The sequence below is a fragment of the Cornus florida genome, unplaced genomic scaffold, assembly GCF_030987335.1.
Source record: "Cornus florida cultivar Cherokee Brave unplaced genomic scaffold, ASM3098733v1 CherokeeBrave_3.0.0_Hap2_Chr01, whole genome shotgun sequence".
In the NCBI taxonomy this organism is placed as follows: domain Eukaryota; kingdom Viridiplantae; phylum Streptophyta; class Magnoliopsida; order Cornales; family Cornaceae; genus Cornus; species Cornus florida.
The window spans coordinates 117,888,243-117,913,043 of NW_026775571.1; the positions used below are offsets into that span (position 1 = coordinate 117,888,243).

General features: G+C 31.8%; 2 protein-coding genes and 1 long non-coding RNA gene across 3 annotated transcripts; all 3 read left to right on the plus strand.

Moving 5' to 3' along the window:
- The first annotated feature begins 655 nt into the window (after nt 1–655).
- LOC132281672 (uncharacterized) lies at nt 656–1,435 on the plus strand. The gene has a single exon (XM_059783352.1). It carries the CDS (start codon nt 656–658, stop codon nt 1,433–1,435), a length of 780 nt encoding a protein of 259 aa, XP_059639335.1.
- An 11,949-nt stretch (nt 1,436–13,384) lies between these two features.
- On the plus strand, nt 13,385–16,523 carry LOC132266599 (sugar carrier protein C-like). The gene is made up of 4 exons (XM_059767526.1): nt 13,385–13,718; nt 13,820–14,142; nt 15,094–15,723; nt 15,805–16,523. The coding sequence occupies exons 1-4, from the start codon at nt 13,586–13,588 to the stop codon at nt 16,285–16,287; spliced, it is 1,569 nt and encodes a 522-aa protein (XP_059623509.1). The 5' UTR covers nt 13,385–13,585; the 3' UTR covers nt 16,288–16,523.
- LOC132266607 (uncharacterized) lies at nt 14,149–14,753 on the plus strand. Its single transcript, XR_009468648.1, has 2 exons — nt 14,149–14,522; nt 14,612–14,753. It is a non-coding gene; the product is annotated as an uncharacterized LOC132266607 (long non-coding RNA).
- Nucleotides 16,524–24,801: the final 8,278 nt, after the last annotated feature.

The window sequence follows — 24,801 nt, forward strand, 5'->3', positions numbered from 1 at the left end:
GATTATGATAGTGCCCAAGAAACTAATGTAGTCCCCCCCAACACCACTACAACTCTACAACCATTACAATTTACAGTACGTAACCTACCCTCACCTTTTAGCTACTTTCAATCTAATTTACTACTCCACTCTTTTCTGCAGTGTGTCAGATTTCCCAAAGAGATCCAATATTGCTTGTCATTTCTCAAGAGATCGTATATTTTTATTTTGCTTTTATCAATTTAATTATTGTATTTAGACTTAAAAAAAAAAAATCAATATTAAACAAGATTGGCTCTTGAAAAATTTAAAATCTAGCCAGTCACACTGATTTTTAAACTCTTAACCATTGAATCACACAATGTGACACCATCATGATATGATTGTGTGTCAAGCAAATATTACACACACGAAAAAAAAAAAAAAAAAAAAAAAAAAAATTCTTCTTGATTTCTCTCCAAATTAATTTATGTTTGAAAAATGCAATATCTAAAAATAAAAAAAGAAAAAGGAATGGTTAGAAAACTCTGTTAACCAAAAATTGTAAACCATGTTGTAGACACCATTGTAATTTATGATTTAAGTGAGACGAAAGTCATCAATCATCTCACCCTAAACCCAAAGCATCTCTCACCCCTATATAATCAAATTCATCTTCAGTTTTCTTTTCCAAACCATGGAGGAAAAGCCATGGGCCAAATACTTGGCTGAAACCATCAACTTTCTCGAGAAAACACTTTCCCGTCTATCCTCGCACCCTCTATTCTCAAGCATTGTCACTCTCTGCACTTTAATTCTCCTCTATTTCCCTTCACATTTCTTGCAAATTGTTTTCTCCCCGGTTCTTATATCAACTGCAATTCTTTTACTCACTCTTCTTCGGTTAGCCGCATTCCAAAGGATCCAAAAGGAATTCAATTCCATCCAACCACAACAAACCCTTGATTTATTCCGGGGAGATCACAAATGGGTCGAATCATGCGAAACAAGTTCAGAATTCAACACTGCGACGGGTTTGGGTTTGGGTTTCGATTTGGATCCAAACCCGTTTTACGCCGACTCGTTCGTTGAATGGAACCTGAGAGCACCATTGGAGGTCATCTACGAAGATTACGAAGGCGAAGAAGATGATGAAGAAAGAGATGATGTTTGGAAGGAGAAAGAAGATACATGTTTTATGGGTATAGAAAGATATAACTCGTTGTCGCTGTATTACCCGGAATCTGACACGGATAGCTCGTCGGACGGCGGGTTTCCGGCGATGGGAAGCTGGGAATTGCCGGAGAGTATGTGTTTCAGGTGGGACGAGGAGGACAGAGATGGGTTGATCGAGATTCAATTGGATGGTAAGAGAACAAGTGGAGTGTTTCATGTTGAAGAAGACAATCTGATCGAGATTGACATATCACCGTCGAGAACTCCGGCGAGGAATGGTCCATTTGCAGGCAAGGGTTAGATACAGTTAACCTTGATTAATGAAAGATAAGATATAGGATTAGTGTGTTTTTGTATGGAGACAAAGATAGATTTTGAGTGCTGGGGTTTTGGGTTTTGGTAGTAAATACAGATTACAGTTGCACTTGCATCAACGTTTATGTCCATTAATCACTAAATTCAAAGATTTAAATGTAAGGATGAAATGACCAAGATACCCTCCACTTTTATGAAAACAAACAAAGAACTTTTTGTGTGCCCAGTAGTGCCACACCACCACCATGTTAAGTGCGATTATATTGTGGAAGTCTGCCAAAGATTCTCCACTTTTTCTGAAGATGTTTGAATGGGGAAGTTGTCATCTCGGAAACTTTGGCATTGTAGGAGAATTGTTGAGGACAATATATATATATATATATATATATATAGGTGGAAATTTTAAAGGCATATGTTATGTGATTGTGCCAGAGCTTCTTCTATAGAGGTTGTCCGTCAAGTCTTGCATATTGGTGGCAATTCATGGAGTCATTAGTTCCTTATTGGATTATTGTGAAAGTTATTCATTTAAATTTGTTGCATTTTAAACCTAATGTGTGTTTGCAGGAATTTTCCCCCCACATGCTCTTATGGAAGCCATTGAACTTGATTGTAAATTTTTTATTAATGGATTTTGCACGCCAAGAATAAAAATAAACAAATAAAGGTGGACTTTGGGTCAGAGCATATAATTTAGATGTAAGCCCAGAATTTCACCAACATTTAAGTGAAACAAATTTAACATGCAAATGGAAATAAAATTGCACACATCTCATGGAAAATGAAAAAAATAAAATAAAAATAAGCACATGAAAAGTTTTAATTTATTGAATAAGAATGAGGTTTTGTTTTAAGGATTAATAATCATAAATGCAAATTAGTGGGTGTGTATGCTTTGGGCTTCAATAGCATGGTTTTCTTTTGTTCTGGGCTTGTCCTATATGTCAAGCCTGTGTTTTATGGGCTAGTTATGGCCCAAGGACTATCATGTATTTGCAATTTGCTTAAATAGATTTGAATCTATCTATCTATATATATATATATATATATAGTTTCATCATATATGCTTTGATTATATTATAATGATAGCTGCTTTGACCCACAAATGGCTGTCACATGTGGTGCTCATTCTGTTTTCTGAAGGGGGCCATTGATGTTTTCTCAATTAAGTTTAGTGGGTCACTCACTTCCTACCCATTAAAACTGCATGTGTGGCACTTCATGTTGATCTTGTGGCAGCCACAGCCACAGCCACAGCCACAGCCACCGCCCACCGGAGAAGAGTCAGATGAGCAACTCCATGTGCCTTGTGCGACGGCACCGCACCTTCATTTTTGCACTCTGGAGTCAATTTCCGTGGTTGACATTGATAGAATAATATAGAATCCACCCATGATCGACTAATGGTTTTGTAGCTGGCATTTATTTATAATAACAATTTTTGCTGGCTGCTAGCTCTCTCATTCTACGTACTCCATAATTCATCAAATGCTGCTTCTGCTGTATGTTACTTCAATAAAATATATATGTACGCAACGTTCTTCAATTATTTTATTCATAAATTAGTCAATTTTCCACCTTTAATATTCTTCTGGACCACCACAATTCTAACTACCCGTTTCGTTTACATATTAGTACATTAATTACTACGCTTTAATATGATTTGTTTGAGCTGGTTGTCATGTTCTGAATGTGATTTTGTAAGCAAATGATGCATTTCAAAAGTACATCTGTTTGTTGCTTCTCATTATCATGTTTACAGGTATTTTAACATATTTCTAATAATAATAATTAAAAAAAAAAAAACAATTCAAACCCACCATGAAAATTTATTATTACATCTTCGTATGGTTATTTATGTTTATCAAATAATTAAAAATGAAAAAACCCATGATTTCAATTTTAAAATATAAAATGACACCTTAACAGTCCGATTGAGAAGAGCATGCAACCCACTTGTCTTTTCTGGGTGTCTGGTGTACAATTAAAAAGATGGTTCATATTGAATTGAATGAATGGTACATTTATTTAATTTTATATCCTAGACTGTAAATGCAAAGGAGATCGATTGGCAAGTAAATATCTGGGCACTCTTGTGATTGGGACAATTCAACACACCCAACCACACACACACACACAGACATATATATATATTGCCAAGTCCAAGCAAGACGGAGAATAAAGTGGTGTACATTGGATATGAATTGTCATTAGATCGATGAATTCTGCTACCAACAGTGTAGAGAACAAAAATGGTGGTTTATGAAGCTGCTCATCTGTCATTTTCTTTCTATTTGATATGGCTCCATTTTACATCTCTACTTTTTTGAGGCTGAGTTGTCATCCTCAATCCTCATTGGTGTGTATTATGAAGTCTGGACTGGGTTTTATTATTATGCTAGCACGTATTCCATAATCCGTTTGCTTGCTTAGAATACAAAAAAACGTCGTCGTTCCGAGTTACTTGATATCCTTTTCCTCGCAATTTCTCAACATAACCCCACAATGAAAAAGACCCTTTTTTCCTATTTTCCCCTCCATTTGCTTGCTTAGAATACAAAAGAGATAAGATTTCATCAGCTAATATTATATTATCTTAACTGATTGTGCCAGTTTAATGGGGTTATAAATTTATAATTATCTTATGGAGGTCTGATTCTTCAATCTTGATTTTTAACTTTACTAATAATTGTCTCAGCCTCTGCCACTTGATAATTTTAATGGATTAAATCTTTGCAAGTTGGTGACTTGGGTGAAACAAAGTTGAAATGTCTAGTCGATTGCAAGTAAATATGCTGAACTTTACCGTCAGATAAATAAGTCACCTGGTAGTCCATATTGGAGTACTATTCAGATTGAATAATCCATCATTTACGGTCCAACAAATTGGTCCAATTTGATTTGTGGTCCACTTAATTAATGCCCAGTATTAAGGTCTTCACTGTGGGCCTGTTGCTCCACCACCTAAATGTAGTATTTGATTTTCAGTACTGGGTCAAAAATTTGGATTGCACTGAGCTCTTCATCAACACAGACTCATGATTGGGCAGTCTGGTGTAATGAATTAGGACGAACATAAGAGTAAATTAGTTGAATCGGTTGATTCATGAACATATGTAATGATATCGGATGGGCGCACATGTATTTTGTATCCATGGTAATTTTTTTTTTTTTTTTTGGTGCTTATCAAAAAATGGTTGATAATATCATGTTGAAATTGCTTTGTTTTGGGGTATGTAGTGTAATTTTATAATTTTGACTTTGAATTTTTTTTTTAAAAGAAGTTATATAAAAAGAAAAAAAATAAATCTCTAATATATAAGAGAAGTTTCCTAGGTAAAAGCGCATTACCTTTTCATTTGATGATGACTTGATGTAGGTCCATCATCCATGAAGAAGGGGGGACCATGGTATCTTTGATATTTTTTTAATATTTATTTAAAAAAAAAAAAAATCAACTTTGACTTCAAATAAAGAAGCAAAACATAAAAAGTACATAACGTAATGCGACAATGCCAGTTAATCTTATTATATTAGAGAAGTTGATACTATAATCAGCGGTCGAAGGGTCATAGATTCTCACCATAAAAACAGTGGGACGCAACACAAATTGAAAAATATTCATTACTTTAACTCACAACTACTAGGACTTAGTTATAAATAATAAAAATTCAACAATTCAATGTGAATGTAAAGCAATTGCAATTTATAACCCATTTAATTATGTGTAGGCCAACCAATTAACCACATAAGCATTTGTGTGAATGTAAAGCAATTGCGATTTATAGCTGAAGCATTCATATGGGTTGATGAAACCCTACTCCTTTTCCATGGAAAATCTACTTGTTTTGGATCATAACAATTGACTAAATAAATAATTACTTTATTAATTCTAATCAAACATACCCAAACTTGTCTCTTAACTCTTTTTATTTTTATTTTTTTATTGGATAAGATGCTATAAAACCACCTACAAGTCTCCTAATTAAAGATGACTGACCATGAAAATTTAAGCTCTCTCATCAAATACCAACTAATTGGCCAATTCGAGCATAGAAAGTCTCCACTTCTACATAAGATTTACTGATATTTTTCCATTAAAATGAACAGAACTACTTTGAAATCCAACTAGTACTGTTAGTTCGATTAGAGTCTTACTTGATAAGACTATAATGTTAATTTAATAAAAGAGGAATAATATAAGTTTCAACAACTTCAGAGGATTGGCACCTCTTATAAGAGTCCAATTAATTGTTGTCTTTTTCATAAATGTTTTAAATTATTGTAACTTTTTATCTACCATGTTAAGAACTTAATGAAGTTCGGATTTAGAAGGCTCATTTTCAAGTCAATGTCTTTTTCTTTTCATATTTTTATTTAGAAATTTTTTATGCTTTAAATATACATGTTATTTTCTTGAAAATAAGAAAATAATTAGGGTTACATCAACACATAAACAAATACTTCGAATACTACTTTAAGAGTATGGCATGATATTACAGAAAGTAACAAGTTCATCAAATGAAAAACATAAAATTGAAATCTATGCATACTAACTATACACTGACTGACCGACATGAGATGAGATGGAAGACATCGAACAACAGACCTATAAGACTTCGACTATTCAAGTTTTTGAATTGTCTCTGTCACAATTAATAGCTTACATAACTTCTTTTGAAATAATATAAAATGAAATAAAAACCCCAAGACATCATAGGAAAAGTACTGGCATGAAATGCAAACAAGTCAAAGCACGTGTTTTCTATATCCAATGAATTTTGTTTTATCGGGAAAAAAAAGTGAGTAGTTTTTTCTCTTTATAATTTGATCAAACAGAAAGATTCTTTTATTTATTTACAAGCTTTACTGTCCTTTAACATTTAACTTTATTAAAAAAATATAGTGTATCTTTTTAATAAATAAAGAAAAAACATTTTAAAATTCACTTTGTAAGAAATAACTGAGAAAATAATATTTAATGCCCTTTACCTATGTGCATCTGAACTTAAAAAACAAAAGAAAAAGAAAAAAGAAGAAGGATAGTATAAAATACTTAACCTAGGTTTACAATCAACCACCCAACGCATATCCAGCTAAGTTTATTGGGCGGAGGTTGACTTCAAAAACTTAGAGGTTCTCGTTGACTTTTTTGTATTGGATAGTTTCTCTCACCGTTATCTTGTTATCAACATGGCGCCTCCAAAAGATTACAGAATCTCATAAATTAATATTTCAACTGGAGATAAGTGAAATTTTAAATAAATTTAAGTCTCGTTTTTAAAAATTATGATTTATTTGTGATTTACTCTCTTTCTGTTTCAAATTAAGTGTTTTTTAGAAATTGTGATTTACTTGTGACTTATTTTCTTCGTTCCAAATTAAGTATCGTTTTTGAAAACTGTGACTTAATCTCTCCATTCCAAATTAAGTGTCAGAATTTGTGACTCACAACAATTAAAATGGTTTAATGATATTGTAGTATTAGATTCAAAATAATGACATAAAATTGTTTTGCAAGAGAGAATGATTCTTTCACGGAATAGTTGCAGTGAATTGTTAGACTACTCTTTTAATTGGTCAATTATATAACAAATAAGAAAGTAAAACTCACCACTTAGTTGTATTTGATACAAATAGTCAATTAAAAATTATTCAGTTAAGTAATTCACTGTAAGTATTCGATATGAGTATCACTACCTATATAAATGATGTTTGATTTGCAATTTCAACTGCATATGTTATGAAGTAAAAATTATCCTAATTTGCACCAACTATAAAATTATACAACGGGATATGAATGTCACATAAGTCATTGATCCTTTGGTGGCTCAATGTTCGGTTTTACCATCAGACTCTTTATATTGTCTAATATAAAGGGCACACAAAGAGTAGTTAGAAGAATAATAAATTTAACTTAGAAAAGAAGTACAAATAATAAATTTTGTTTGGTACGACAAAGGAAAAAATAGAGAAAATGATAAGAGAAATAATGGAGGAGACATCCTTACACACAGGGGTGACTCAATATAATGTCCTTACACACAGGGGTGACTCAATATAATGTGAGGCCTTAGACGAAAAATATAAAAGTGGCATTTTAATATTTAATATATATATATATATATATATATATATATAGTCAATCTAATTAGAAAAATAAGGAAAAATATGTCAAAAAATTAAAAAAGAAAAAAAAAAAAAAGAGAGATAAAAGTTAAATTAAGAATATAGAAAGTTTTACAAATTATGAAAAAAAAAAAAAAAAAACCAAACGTTCTATTGGTTAGGGTCTTATCTAATAATGGATAAAAATAAAAATTTTAGGCGTTTAATAATAAGAAGGAAATAATATTTTTAGAAAGGTAATAATATAAACAAATAATTTTTTTTAAAAGTTATAATATAAGGAAATACAATTTTTGGGGCCTTTATATTGGCCTGGAGTGATAATAGGAAGGAAATAAAATATTTAGCAAGGATATTATATGAAGAAATAAAAAAAATTGATGCCTTCTTGTTGGCTGAGGCCTTAAACAACCGCCTAAATCTTCTAAGTGTCCAGCCGTCCCTGCTTACACAAAGACATCTAAAGAACACACAAGAAACATTTTTAATTTTATGATGAAGAGTTTTTTTGATTTTCTAATTTTACTCTCTCCTCTTTAATTATTTTTTGTTTTTGTGGCGATACACCTCATGTGGACCAAAATCTCTTCAATAAAATTGTGGTTGGATTTTATCAAGTTAAGAAAGTTGTCACGCCTCACCTATGGAGGTTACGCCACATAGGCAACACATAGACGCTGAATTGGATGCTACATAACGATTGCATAGCATGGGAGTTTCTAGAGTCTTCTGGAGTAGTCTAGAATTGTGTGAAAAATTCTAGATATGTGTAGAAATGTGTCGTATATTCTAGAATTTTTCATAATTGTGTAGAGTAGTATGGAGAGTTTTAGAATTTTTCATAATTGTGTAGAGTAGTATGGAGAGTTCTAGAATGTTGTAGATACTTATAGATATATATGGAAGTGTGAAGAATGTGGGAGAAGATTCTAGAAAATCGATCTTCACCGTTGGTTAGAATGTATCCTAGCTGTCCATTAGGTATGGAGATGCCTATAAATAGGAGTATGACTTCATTTTGTAATCATCAAGTCCTAGAGTGAGTCTAAAAAGCCTTACAAAGAGTTTGAGAGCTAATTTTGTACAAAACATTTTTTGAAATAAAATAAGTGTTATTTACTTGCCAACTTAAGTGCCGACGAGAGTGCGAGGGCCACTATAACACTAGTAAGCACACGAAGGGAGTGTGTTGGTATAATAATAATAAAAAAAAGTGAACTTCATATGTCACATGTGGTGTGAATGCCACCAACCATATGATAAATGGGGGCCGGTTGCTATACATGGTTTCAAAAAATTGCGGAAGAGGATCTTCTTGGATACAATTACAAGTACGGTATATATATATGCATGGGTCATTAATTCCGACATTATTTCGAAATGATAAACATGGTGCAGGAGTGAATTATTTGATTACGCATTGACATGTCTTTTAATTGCAACTTTTGTATGTCTAGTTTTTTTGATGAGTAACTTTGGTTGATTCATAAAATCTGGAAACTTGGACCATGGACAAATTTTTTTTAATTATTTGATTTGATTTTATTTTATTGAGATTGTTATGGAGGTTATTTTTGGTTAGAAAATGGGCCCATACATTGTCAATGAAGAGTTTAGGATTTTATTTAATTTGTCACTTAAAAAATTAAATGACAAGAGTTTACGACTTTTTTGATTTGTTACCTAAAGAAACATTTTTTTTTTTTTTATAATTTTCTGAAAATATGAATATTTTTTTTTAAATTTAGTTTTTTAAAAATAACTTTTAAAAATTATCAATGAAACAAGTTTTTATATATTATTTATTTTAAGTTCTTATAAAATAAAAATTACTTTCAGAAAATTAAACCAAACAAGTCTTAAATTGCTAAAAATTGAATCCATCATTATAATAGATTGATAGGTTTTGACCCATGAAGACAATTATGTTCCACTGTAATTACTACTTAGTAATTTCAGTAATGATTATAGTATATAGATCACAGAATCTATTTCTTTTTCTTTTTTACAACTTTAATGGTATATCTTTGACGAAATTTCATATGGTAACAGGAAATCCAACTCACACAAATACAGGAAAAACTTAAAATCAATTTTTTTTTTAAAAAAAAAAAAAAAAATTACCATGTCAATTAACAAATAGTTTTTTTTATAATTTTCACCCTAATTTGCAAATTAAACCCTTTCAAAAAATATATGGGCTCTGTTCAATTTAAGTATAATGCTCACAAGATGATGCCAATTGTCCCCCTTTAAATTAACTATTAAAAAAATACGTTTAATTATATTTTTGGACAACGGAGAGGAGTAATGATATGTGCTGCTTATTTGAGTAACAGATAACTGACAAATCCATAGAAATTTAGAACATCTGAAATTGATTTGGACCAATTTGTATAACCTATTACTCTTACATTAAATCAACCAATAACCACTTTTTTTTTTTTTTTTTTTTTAAATGAAAGAATTAATTTGAAGGATAAAATAATGTTGGAAGGTAACATTATCTACAATTCTACATTCTTAACTTTGGAGAACATGATAAAAAAAAACATACAATTTAATGATTCCATCATTTTCTTTTACCCTCATTAGAAGGGATGCTATACCCCACCAATTATTATTCTCTCTCTTTTTCTTTTTCCCCACCTTTTTTTTAGAATAAATATTCCTCTTCCCGTTTTTGAATTTTGTGAAATAAAAGCTTCTAAATTGTTACTTTATTAAAGATCAGATAAAAAAATATAATAATAATACCTTTTTTAGTCAAAAAAAAAAAATGTCCATCTTTTCTTTTTGGACTGTCCCAAAATAATTGTTCATCTTACTTTTTCAAATAATTAAAATTTTTAAACTTGAATATTCAAAACTTAAAAAGACAAATTAATAATTTTTTAGGGAACAATACATATCCACGTATCTCCTTAAAAATTATTACTCCTAAAAAACAACACTTAAATGGAGATGGAGGTAATAATTACGGATTAATAATGGAGATGGAGGTAATAATTACGGATTAATAATGTAGAATTTTATTTAATTTTCATAGAGAAACATTTAATTACTTTGAGTTTGAAACCGTGATTAATGACATTTCAAAAGAAAAATTGACTAATAAAAAGCAAAAGAAAAAAAAGGAAAAAAGAAAAGAAAACATTGAATAGGGATGGCTTGAAATGGACACAACTAATTCAATGTAGTACCAACTTTACTCCGAGAATGTAAACACCAGCAAAACACAAACCATCGCATTTATTATCATAAACTAAAATAAATTTATTATATTAAGTGTGAAACACATTTTTCTTTGTTATTAGAAAGAGGAGTGTTAGTTGCAGTCGTGCTTGCGACTGTTCTTCCACAGTCGCGTTTTTTATTGGTTACAATTTTTATAATTACAAGTTTATTTATGAGATATCTCCTGCCTTTATGAAAATTTAAAATATAAAATTGTAAGACAAAATTACCCTTTAACATTTTCTTATCTATCTTTTTTTATTCTCCTCTCCTTAGTTTTATCCGCTTATATCAATAACATTCTAGATTGCCAAAAAATAAAATACAGGAATATATTATTTTCTTTCTTTTTGGACTGCCAAAACAAATAATATTATAGACAATAAGTCAAAAAATAGAACTGTAATAATAGTGGAATAATAACATTTAATAATTTGAAAAATAATTATTTAACAAAAATAAAAACATAAAATACACCTTAAGAGTCCTATAGCAACAAATTTAATTACCAAACTTTGAAGAGAAAAAAAAAATAGTTTGAATAAAGGAATGCTACTTTTTATTTTTTATTTTTTTATAAAGAGAATATAAAGAAGAAGAAGAAGAAGAAGAAGAGGAGGAGGAGGAGGAGGAGGAGTAAGAATGAAAAGAAAGGAAAAATTAAAGATATTTTTAATAAATAATTATTTTAGTGGGCATTTTTGTAAAGTTTTATAAATTATAGGCCTATTTGCAATAAAAATTAATTAGCCCAAGGGTAAATAATTATTTCAGTGGGGCATTTTTCACTTTTTTATAAATTATTGGCCTATGTGTAATAAAAATTAATGGCCATTTTTTAGGAAAAAAATTATTCTAAGGGAGGCATTTTGAAATTTTTTATAAATTATAGGCCATTTTGTAATTAAAATTAATGGGCCAGCATGGGCTCGGGGGACCTATGCTGGCTCCACCCTTGTATGTGTGTGTGTATATATATGTAAATAAGTACCTTCATGTCATTATATATATATATATCACTTGCTATCAATATATAACACGTATATATATTTATAGTTAAAATATAATTTTAAAAAAGAAAAGAAAATAATAAATTCTCATAATGTTACTCTTTTTGGTAAATACTAAGAGAAAGAAAATAATATAAATTGTGATCGTTGGAATTGAAGGGGAATCTACATATAGCGTGCACGCGTGCGCGCGCACACATATAGTTAAAATATAATTAGAAAAAAATAATCCATTTTTTTTTCTTTTTTTGACAATCTGAGATGTTATTAATATAAGGGATAAAATTGAAAAGAGAAAAATAAAAGGAGAAAGATAAAAAAATGTTGCAACTGCAATTATCACTCCTATATTAGAAAATTCTACATCTTTAATGTATTTATCTGTAATGTGTGGGCCGTGTGGCATACCAAATTTTATAAAATCTGTATGTGGGAAAGCATACAGCGTTTAATTTAATTAATTAATTTTCTGACTTTTGGCTGTCCTCCGCCAGTTGAGGAAACAGACAGCCAAAAATTGAGCAGAAGACCAAAATGTCCTCCAATCCTGTGTTAATAAAGGAATTGTAAATTTTAAGTGAGTATCATAGATTTTTGCTATTTCAATCAGTGTCTAACAAAAACTTTTAAGTAAGAATGGATAAGGTGTAAAGACAAGTCCTTCTGTTCAAATAAAACTATTACTCGGTAATAGATAAGCAATTTTAAATGTCCTATCAAATTGTGGTTGATTATGGAATTACCACTCTGGCTTGCCGTAGAAGCCTTAATGAAAATCACGTTTGTGCTGTAACTTTTGATTTCGATGAACAGTCAGCACCATAAGTACGCCCTTATCCAAACACCGATAAAATGTAGGAGTTGTAAATATTTATTAGGTGCCACCCCCCAAAATCCATGAGCCACCGCCATCTCTTCTCCTCCATATCATTTGTTTATCAACTTTCAACATACCACAATAAATATTCACACCTCACTTTTTTATCTTTCTGTATCTATAACATTATTATCATTAATATTCACAATAAGTTTCAAATGCACAATAAATATGATTTTGCTTCTGAAGTGTGAATTATTATTTTTTAAATAAACATATATTTTTTTTTTTGATGGTATAGCCCTAAAATCATGAATATTTGGAAGATTAGTTTACTACAACGACACGTTAAATGGCTAACATGAAATTGCAACTGTGAGTTGAGTGAATAAAAAAAAAAAAATGAGGATAATATTTCTGACTCAACTCTGACGTGGACCACTTTTTATTCTTCTATATATGGAAACCTCTTTCTTTGACTACCAGCAAACACTTGCTCATTTCCCACTATTTAGTGTGTTTTTTCAATTCAGTGAGACATTGAAGTTTTTTAGATCTATAATTTTATCCAAAAACTAAAGCCCATAATTAATGCAATTTTCAGATTAGATATTATCTTTTTGACAGCTAACGTTGCGTTTGGAACGACCACATTTGATAAGATTTTAAAAGAATATACAATTATATTATCTTTTAAAATTTCCCGAAAAATGAAGGGATATTAGAGTTTGGATTTTCACTTTCCAAACACAGTGCAATTAGGTAGACTCATTTTTTCACGAAACACACCTACAATCTTTCTTTATATATACCCTTCCCATACCAATACAAACTCTGTATTCATAGTCCTCATTCCTCTTCTCTACTCTTTCTCTCTCTTCTTTATACTTTGGCTTTGTTTTATTATCTCTCTAAACTTCACACCTCTGTTTCTCTCTCTAAAATGGCCGGTGGTTTCGTTCCTGGTCCCGGTAACGGGAAGGAATATCCGGGCAACCTTACTCTATATGTTACTGTAACATGCATTGTTGCAGCTATGGGTGGTTTGATCTTTGGTTACGACATTGGAATTTCGGGTATATATCTCAATTCACACACACCTACACACATATTTTGTTCTTAGATTAGATTTTGTTATTTGTAGATTTTTGATGGTTTGGGTTGTTTGGAATTGTAGGTGGAGTGACGTCTATGGACCCTTTCTTGAAAAAGTTCTTCCCATCTGTATATAAGAAGCAAAAGGCCGACGATTCGACGAACCAGTACTGTAAATTTGACAGTCAAACCCTGACGATGTTCACGTCGTCGCTGTACTTGGCGGCACTGTTGTCGTCTATTGTGGCGTCGTGGGTGACCCGTAAATTGGGTCGGAAGTTGTCAATGCTCTTTGGAGGATTGCTCTTCTGTGCCGGGGCTTTGATCAATGGCTTTGCGCAGGCCGTCTGGATGCTCATCGTCGGTCGCATTTTGCTAGGGTTCGGTATCGGATTTGCTAATCAGGTCCCCTCCCATATTTTCTCTCTCTATAAAATATTTTCTGATCTTGCTTTGTGGAAGCTTGTGTTTTGTTTTGGATCAATTGATTCGAATTTTCAATATTCTTTTGTGTTGTTTGATCTAATAAAACAAGTTGTTAGTAGAGAACGAAACACTAGTTTTTGTTTGATTCTTCCAAGATGTTTGCTGGTTTTTGTCTTGTTACACACACATACATATATATATATATATATATATAATAACAATTTTAAAAATACTTTGTTACTTTTTCAAAGCTAAAATTGCAATATTTTTGGTTCTTCGAAGCAAGAATACTTCTAATACGCTGCCGGAAACATTTTCTGTTCAGATCTAATTTGTAATTTTTTGAAGAGATCAGATGGGTGTGTTACGAATATTTCATAGATGTGTCTTTTTTCGCTGCAAATTTGAGTTGGCACTCTAATCCAACTATATGCATGCTCTTTTGCAGATGCTCTGATTCATCTTTCTCTGAAATTTTCACTTGATTTTTTCTTCAATGATCAATAGTTTGAGAGATGCCTCTTGTGTACTGATGAAGGGTATTACCCTTACCCTGAATAAATAAATTCAAAAGTTAGCTTTTTTTTTTTCTTTGCACATGACGTTTCCATGTGCCCTCTTCCATCACCGTTTACTCGTGGTTACAACGGCATTGAATAGAAACAAAAGTAAAAAATTAGACTGAAAGAGAGGTTTGTTATTAATTTCAATGTTAATGTTCTGTTTTTCTTGGTTTGATTGAAAAAGTCATGTATGACAAGAGCATGTGGTCCCTGAGAATGATATTTTGTTATTCTATTCTGGTCTAATTTGATTATTTGTTTGTTTTGATAATTTTACTTTGTTTGGACCTGCCTTTAATAATTGGGATGAAGACTTTCTTTTATATGAATTAATTGTTAATATATGGTTTTTGAATTGTAATTACAGTCCGTGCCGCTGTATCTCTCTGAGATGGCTCCTTATAAGTACAGAGGTGCACTTAACATTGGCTTTCAATTGTCAATCACAATTGGTATACTGGTAGCCAATGTGTTGAACTACTTCTTTGCTAAGATCAAAGGTGGATGGGGATGGCGTTTGAGCTTGGGGGGTGCTATGGTACCTGCCCTCATCATCACAGTTGGATCTCTTGTGCTTCCTGAGACACCCAATTCAATGATTGAGCGCGGCCAAACTGAAAAAGCAAAAGCTAAACTGCAGAGAATTCGCGGGGTTGAGAATGTTGATGAGGAGTTAAATGATCTGATTGCGGCTAGTGAGACATCTAAGCTAGTGGAGCACCCTTGGAGAAATCTCTTGCAAAGAAAGTATAGGCCTCAACTTATGATGGCCATCCTCATTCCTTTCTTCCAGCAACTTACCGGCATTAATGTCATTATGTTTTATGCACCTGTTTTATTTAAAACCATTGGATTCGGAAGTGATGCTTCACTCATGTCTGCTGTGATCACTGGTTTGGTTAATGTTTTCGCAACCTTGGTTTCAATCTATGGTGTTGATAAGTGGGGTAGGAGATTTCTCTTCCTTGAGGGTGGTAGTCAAATGCTTATTTGCCAGGTGTGTAGTTTGTTATAGTGTTGTGATTAGCAAATTTTACTAGATCATGTTTATCACTAACTTTTATTGTTAATGAAACAGGTCGTTGTTGCAATTTGCATTGGTGCCAAATTTGGAGTAGATGGCAACGCTGGTCAATTGCCCAAGTGGTATGCAATTGTTGTGGTGCTGTTCATATGCATTTATGTTGCTGGATTTGCCTGGTCATGGGGGCCTCTAGGTTGGTTGGTGCCCAGTGAAATTTTTCCGCTTGAAATCCGTTCAGCCGCACAGAGTATTAATGTTTCAGTCAACATGATCTTCACTTTTATAATTGCTCAAGTGTTCTTAACATTGCTCTGCCACTTGAAGTTCGGTTTGTTCCTCTTCTTCGCATTCTTTGTGGTGATAATGACCATATTCGTGTTCATATTCTTGCCGGAGACGAAGGGTATCCCAATTGAAGAGATGGCCATTGTATGGAAGCAACACTGGTTCTGGTCCAGGTTCATGACTGATGTTGATATTCCCCCAAATGCAAGCATTGAAATGCACAAGGCAGGGCAAGGTGTTAAAAATGTTTAAATGTCCGTGTTGCTACTACAACTACATTTCATACAGAAATCTTCGTCGGTGTCAAATGGAATTGATTTACTCATCTTTTTAAGATATCATATTGTCTTCTTAAATAATTAAATTGTAATATGATAATCTTAGCTTTGCTCTGTTAAATTAGCAGTACAAATTAGTGGTTTCAGTGTCAAGAACTACATGAGCTGTTATAAATTCAATTCTACTACACCTTACTTTATTTCAAGTGATATTTCAGCATTTTTCACCCACCATGTGAATTTGCACTACAATTTGTTTTGATTATTCTAACCTTTTTGGCAGCACTTTGAGCAGAAACTTGTATAATTTAAGGTTAAAAAAGATAATTATACTTCATTGAATATGAATCGCAGTGATACTTGTTTCGACACTTCCTTTATTTACCATGTGGTATGTTAGCCTACCATCACATTGGGTTCATAGCACATCACATGCGATACCTTTCGGGTATATAAAGGCAATGACATAAATTTAATTCATGTATTTAAGTTGAAACTTGTTTATTTTTTCCAAAAGATTCTCAAGAGTTCCTCCTCTACACAGTGGGGCAATTTACAAATAAAGTGGATTGAAATTCATATCACTAGCAACTTGGATTATAAATGATAAAACTTGGTAGTGGAGTAAGAAATCTAGTTTTCATTTAATATATCTATGTTTGGAAGCACTAAATTGGCTTCCGCCAGTTGAATGATCCCAAATATATCATATAATTATTCTCAATGAGCCATCATTTCTTAAATATATCATATAATTATTCTCAATGAGCAATCATTTCTTAAAAACATTGCTTGATAACCTCATTATGAATGCCATTCTTTTTGATATATACAATTAAATCTATTGATGTTAAATAATTTTTATTCTTTTTTTCCTCGGTTTATTTCAAAATAAAATATATGTATATCTTAATTTGTTAAAAGAACAATATTGGCAAAACAAAAGAGATTAAGGTTACAAAACATTAATAGAAGCAAGCAGTGGTGGAGCCAAAAATTAAATTTAGGGGGGTAAAGTTTAAAAAATAAATAAATAAATAAATAATCACTAAAATAAATATAGATTAAAAAAAAAAAAGAAATACAAAATTTAAGAGATAATTTTAAGAAGACATTATATGAATTTTTTCACATATACATGTAAAAATTTATAAATTTAGTATATATATTATAATAAGCAGGCCAACCCAGGGGTATGTGCCCCCTGGGCAAACACGGGATCCGCCCTTGGAAGTAGTGATTGATAACCTAATTAGTGTTTTTGTAGGAGGTTATGAAACTTGGTTGGCCGTGAGAAATTGAGAATGAGAGGCATGTAGATTTTGAAAAAGAAAAGAGGAAAATTGATAGAAGTAAGAATTGAAAACCAAGACGACTGAACAATTTTTAAAGGTATTTTGTAGGGAACAAGGTCACACAATCGTAAAATCATATACATACAAATTTAGAAATATAAAAATGATAGATTGGCACTAATAAAACTAAAGGAAGTGAATATATTTAAGAATACGAGGAGTACAGCCCTTATTCATTTAATTAATTTAGTTGATTTTGGTAGGCAAATAATAAAAATAATAATAATAAAAGAAAAAGAAAAGTCTACCATCAACCAAAATCTACATAGAAGTAATTATATTTTTATCCTCATAATTTTGTCCCAATTATTATTTTTTTCATTAAAATGATATATCAATATATTAAAGAACGGATAATGGAATACATGGGAAGCATTTAATGAATGTCACTTTTGTTACAAAGAAGACTTCATCTACTTTGAAATTCACAACTTTTTTATGTACATTACGAATCGAATTTCACATGTCTTTTAATTGAGAATCAGCTTTTCTTTTTGGTGTCCAGAATAATGAGATTGAAATAGCTTTCTCGTGAGGAAGAACAAAAGCGAGTTTATATATGCTTGGACGTTTCAAGAGAAGGAGAGAAATAAACTTGGTGGTCTTGCATTATCACCACAATTTCAATTCAATTGGATCACTTTTTGCAAACAAATGAAAGACGGAGAGATAGATATCACATGATATACCGCACTTTAATTCAATTCAAACACCATTTGCATCTTACAAACATTTGTTTTGGATATAATTTTGTTTTGGATAGAAATGGATAAGATGCTACTTTTTACTTTGTCTATCTACAATCTTCAAATTGAAGGGGAAAAGTAGTTAGTCATACATGTGATATGAATCACTCTGTTTGCTACTTTTGAAATTAGGCTACTTAATAATCTTGATTGTGTTTACTATTATTTGTTGGTACCAAATTTTGGCAGCCACCCACCTCAGCGATGATGTGGATCAATAAAAGAGAAGTAAGTGTTGATAATGTGGTGCTTTATTACATGCCATTAAAGGAAACACACGTAGCAATATAATGATTACACAAATGGTTGATAAAATCTGAAGGGTAGTAAGAGCATGGTATGTTAAAATATTATTTTGTGTAAAATACACGCGGCCACTTATGATGTGTAAATTTTTTTTCCATCTCCAGCAGTCTGTTAACCTACATTTCCACATCACCAATGTGTAAAAGGATGGTGTAAAATACACAACCTTTTTACACTGCCAAATCAACATATTTATTTTTTCATTCCTCTTTCTCATTTCATTAAAGAATCAACCATATATTAAGTAAGTTTTAATTATTGTGAGATATATTTTTAGTATAAAATAACCATTGGAGCTAAAATTAAATAATTCAAAATTTTTGTATAAATCTATAATGACACATCAGATTTACAAAAAAAAAAATATACACAAAAACCAGGCTGTTAGCGTAAAAGCAAAAAGCTTGAGTTTGGATGAAACTGAATAACTAAATTCCTATAAAATAAAAAGTTTAGTTGGAAAGAAAAAGGAAAGTTACAAAGACACAGGCAATATTCTTCAAATTTGACTTTATTTGAATTAGAAATGAGAGGAAATCAAGGAAGGAGAAATTTTTGTAAGTAAATAGACAACACAATTAGAAGAACTTCTCTAAATAGAAGAGTTGTAATCATATTCAAACAGTCCAGCACCACCCACAAAACGTGAATCACAAATTCATCAAATGACTCCACGTAACCTATCAATCTTGAAATCACAAATTCATATTCAAACAGTCCAGCACCACCCACAAAACGTGAATCACAAATTCATCACATGACTCCACGTAACTTATAAATCTTGACATCCTTTGTCCAAATGACAAATTTCATTCAACGAATCTAAGTTCAGCAACTTATCATTTTCTTGCGATGTCTAAATATGCTATTTACATATCAATCATTGTTTTATGCAATGGAATTCAATGACGATCTTTGATTAGATTCCAGTCATCTAAATTCGGTCAGCCTATTTCATTACACTCATTACTTTTCACGCAATTTCAATTCAGCCGGTTCTTTTTAAAGTCCATTTCAATTCAGTCAGTTTATTTAAATTACTTTGTATTGTATTTTTTTTCTTTTTCTTTTAAACACTATTATAAAAAGTTGCATCTAAGGCATAAAAAGAAGGACAATACTATGTTATCTTTAATTACCAAATCAAAGACAGTGGTAGATATTCATTTACCAAATCAGAGATAGTGATTTAATTACCATCTATAATTTGATAATTAAAATAAGATGTGTTCATTTATTATTCCACATCAGTGGTCAGTATATTGTAAATCCTCACTAGTGAGGACTAAAATATTGAATCCAGCGGATAGTTTTTCCTATTCTCTCTCTTGTACAATCGTCTGAAGTCAGACACCAAAAGAGATAGTTTGGTGCTCAAATCAATTTTTTTTTTTCAAATCATTTTTTTTTTAGTATTAACATAGTCTGGCACGCCCGCAAACTCTCATTGCCATATGAGCGAAAAGAAAGAAGAAGATAATACTATTATTATTATTATTATTATTATACATTCATTAGCTAATTAGAATGATGAATGAACAATGATTGAACATATAATTTTTTTTGCCAACATTTGATTTATCTAATAATGCATACCACCTTAAGAGCATATAGCCTTGACACATAAACCTATACTTGTGATTTTGTTCTAGGGACTCATCCATTTGTTAAAACATTCGGCATAAAATAGAAAAATACTAATATTGCTACGTTCTGATAGAATAATTTTTTTTGTTTATTTAAAAATTCAACCACACATATATTATTATTTTTCTCTTATGTCTTATGTATTTTCATTTCAATAATGCTTTTTTTCCAAAACTATTCATTTCAAAAATATAAAAAAAATATAAATAATATGAAAGTATAAAGTGCGGTGGAAACTTGAGAAATCTAAAACATTGTAGAATTGGTAAAAATCTGTAGATTAGAGAAATTGGTAGAAGAGTTAAAAATATGTATATATTTAGATAGAAAGTTTTGAAAATTAAATTTTAATCATTAATTATAATGCATATGCTGCATGAAGAAGGAATGTGCGACACAAAATATTACCACAAGATCAAATTCTTAGCGTGAGATTGTTTAGTTTTGAAAAGTGAGTAAATGAAACAAATTTTAAATTTCGTACCTTTTAGTAACTAAGGGCTTTGGTAACAATAAAAAGATTAGATTTCCTTTTGTTTGCATTAAAATAAGAGTTGAAACATATAGAACATCAGATTAATTAACAACCATGATAGTTAATTTTTTGTGGCTTTGAAAGTACAATGATTTGAGTGTTTGATTCTCAAAGTTTTCAATTAATAAATGTTAATACTTTCCGTCTAAAATCATATCATATTAATTGAAAATGAAAAATTAATACAGGTGAAAAGTAATACTTAAAACTAAAAGTTTTTTTTGCACTATAGATTTTTATTTTTTTTTATTTCCATAGTTATAAAATTCTTTGCAACAATAACATTATTATTTAATCTAAAAGAAACTATGTTCTTTAATCTTTAATCAATTAGGAACCAAATTTCATAATGTATATTTATATGCTAATTGATAATAAATTGCAAAAAATGCATATAGAAATGTAAAAATGATTTTAGTAAATACACATACCAATATAAATAAACATAATTTAGTAATCCATGTCCATAAAGTGATAATAATATAACGATATTTTATTTTATGTTTATTAAAAAATTTAAATTATAATATTTTCAAATTTGAGTGTTATGGTCGCAATGAATTTAATTTTAACAGTATATGGAGATAATATTAGGCTTCAACGTACCTTTGGTTAGTATGATTTAAACTCAAGTCCAAGAATTCTTGTTCTTTTTGAGCAATCACAAGCCATTATAGTTTCTATGCTATCGATCGAGTTAACTCGACAAGTTCATATGGTTGTGATCACAATTGTGTAGTACTCAACTTCATCTTAAAAGACATAAATGTTGGCATCTGGGTTGATCCTAGAAGAATATAGGTTCTTGAATTGCAATTATAATACTTCTTGAATTTCAGTCAATGTGCTTAGATTTCAATTAAGGCAGCACACACACGCATGTACACAGAGAGACAGAGAAATACGGTGAAATTATCATATTGAATTCAAATGCCAAGAACAAGAAGAAGAATGATATTGGTAGATGAATCCAATAGCAGTCGTTATTGAATGAAAATTGTATGTGGTGCATTGTTGGTGCATTGTTTTCCAGATGATAGAAATTTGAGTTCCTCAACTTAATTGATTGTCCCATCAACACAAATCCATTGGCCCACAAAGAGACCAGTGCAGTTGAGATTGGGGTTGATGGATTCAAAGAATTGAGCGGTCAATTTGAAGTTCTGAGCAATGTCGAAGCAAGTGTCTCCGCTTCTTACACCAAACACTGAATCACAGGTTGGGGAAGATTCCGCCTTCTCTAACGCAGCTGCTCATTTCAATTTCACAAACAAAATATGTCAATTTGTCATGTTATGTTACTCTCTATACCATGATGTTTATATATGCACAACCAAACTAACATATATATATGTATACATATATATATATATATAACCATATAGAATCTCATGAGTCTTGCACCATAACAATAATGGAGTCTGGATCCTCTGTTGTAGCACTCTGATGCTATAATATGCTGTTGTGTTAAAATATAGAATAAATGTGTGGAAAATAGATACATACAAGTGCGTTGAAAAACATCACAACATGCTACAACAGAGGATTTAGGCTCGTGATGATGATGTATATAGGGGAATTCAAACACTCTTAATCAACCAAAGTTTATTAGGCATGTGATCATCAAATTAAGACTTACCACCAAAGAATGACCTACTTTCGGCCATGGTGATGATGAGAAGAAGAGAGAGTACCAGGAACATGTTTAGAATCATGGTGGTATTGTTGTTGTATGTCTTGGCCATTGGATGTATATATATATATATATCTGTGTTCTTCTTCTTGCTCAAAGGTATAAACTTCTCTCTCTTTGTGGGATATGGCTTCTCTAGAGACCTCTCCTATTTATAGTAAAAGTGAGATGAAAGAGAGCAACATAGAAACCACAAGGCATAGTTAATTATGTGAGATTCAGATAGAGGCCGGCTAAAGATCCTTCTTTGTTTAACTAAAGATATGAGGCAGGGGCGTGACCACCATAGTTCCAAAATAGACAAATTCATCGCTTTGTGATGCAATGGTTATGTACCGTTTCCAGCTAAGTAACGGTTTATTGTAAAAAAAAGGTTGGTCCTTTACTGTGTTATAAAAAAGCATGATTTAAGGGTCAAGTGTATTTTATAATTGACTACTAATACTCAACTCATTTATACCCGTTTCACTTCTCATCTGAATTCTATGTGCGACTAGTCTTTCTTGTACTTTAATAAACAGAGTATATGGAAAGCGTTCAGAGATAGGGTATTACAATATTTTATATATGTAATATATGACGTCATTTTCTCCCCTTCCTTTGCAGTGTAAAACAAGCTTGTGACAATAGGGACAGAACTGGTACAATGAATCATACAAAACAAAATGGCTATGACATCGCCGCCTTGTTGTATATCAAGTACCTGATTAATGGCAAAAAAGATGGGTAGAACTTGAGTGGAAGACATATTGAACACTTGGATAACATAGTTGGCAACAACACCACAATTGACTTGAAAACACAGCTTGGGTTAATGAAAACAGGAAGAGCAGAGATAAACCAACAGTTTAGAGTTGATTTTATTAGTTGAGATTTTACATATATACAAAGTGATTGAATGGCTAAATTTTTGGTCTTCTCCATTTCATCCATATCTTTTCTGGGCAAGCAAACACTACCCAGTTGTGTCTATAATCTCCCAGCTACTTTGCTTCTTGATATCGTCTAGTTCTGTGCCCAGCAATTCAAGAACATGACTTTCTGAAGAGACTCGTCCACCTGTTTTCGATTATCATCTCCCTCGCCCCTCCCAACAGGAGGTCCTGAATTCGATTCTAGCATCCCACCGCGAGAAGAAGATCTTTTATTGCCAAGGCTAAGAAGAGGTGGAACGCCAAACTTACATTTGGAGCATTGGTCAGTGTGGCCTTCCACCATAGCAACACTCGCTGCCATGCAAACTCTACCTAGATAACTCATCTCTCTCTTCACTTCTTTAAGATTTTTCAAGGAATTTTCAGGCTCAGGATGAATGGCTTGCTTGTTCAAATGTGTTCTGAAAGAGAAGTGGACACACACACACACACACATATATATAGGGAGGGGAGCAATACAACAGTGTATCAATTGGCAATTGAGGACAACAGTTTTCCAAAACCTAAGGCACCAGAGAACCATGGTTTCTGAATTTACTATTGGCTAGCCATATGATAGCATGGTCTGGATTACTGGTTGTCCGGAGAGGTCTTGTTATTAGGATCAGCAATTTTGTCTGGCTTAGACGAACGTTACACAATGCAAAACAAAAAGGTTTAAGGCAACAAAATGGAAGGACGAAAATCGTGGGGTCCAGAAGGACCACAAGGCACAGAATAATGCAACTTACCGAAAAACAAGGCATACAATAATGTTGCAGCCAGTAGTAGTAGTGTATGCAAGGTCGTTGCCTGGACCACCAACTCCAGCCCATAGATCGCCAATGGTTTTCGGTTTTCGCCCATTCATTCTGTGGATATTAATGTTGGTCTAGGGAGGGTCGGATTTGTTGATTTATCTAGTGAGTTTTGTAAGGAAGGCCATATAAGAGGCGCAGTTCTATTTCTGTCCTCTTTAAGCAAATACATTTGTTTCTTGATTTTCAGAACATGACCACAGTTTAATTAGACAACATTTAACAATTATCTCTTAATCTCCTCAATTAAGTTGCACCCACTCTACAAAGAAGAGCTGAAAGTAACCTGAGTTTCTACCTTTCCCAAAGAAAAATAAAAAAACTGATGAAATGTACCCGAATTTCAAGTTGCAACCTGTCCTAGAAAAATAGTGATGAAATGCAAATGGAGAAGAGTGATTTCATGGCACCTATAGAAGAGCAAAGCGTCCCAAGGGCATTGAGCTGAAAATCACTTTCTAAGGAAGACAAAAT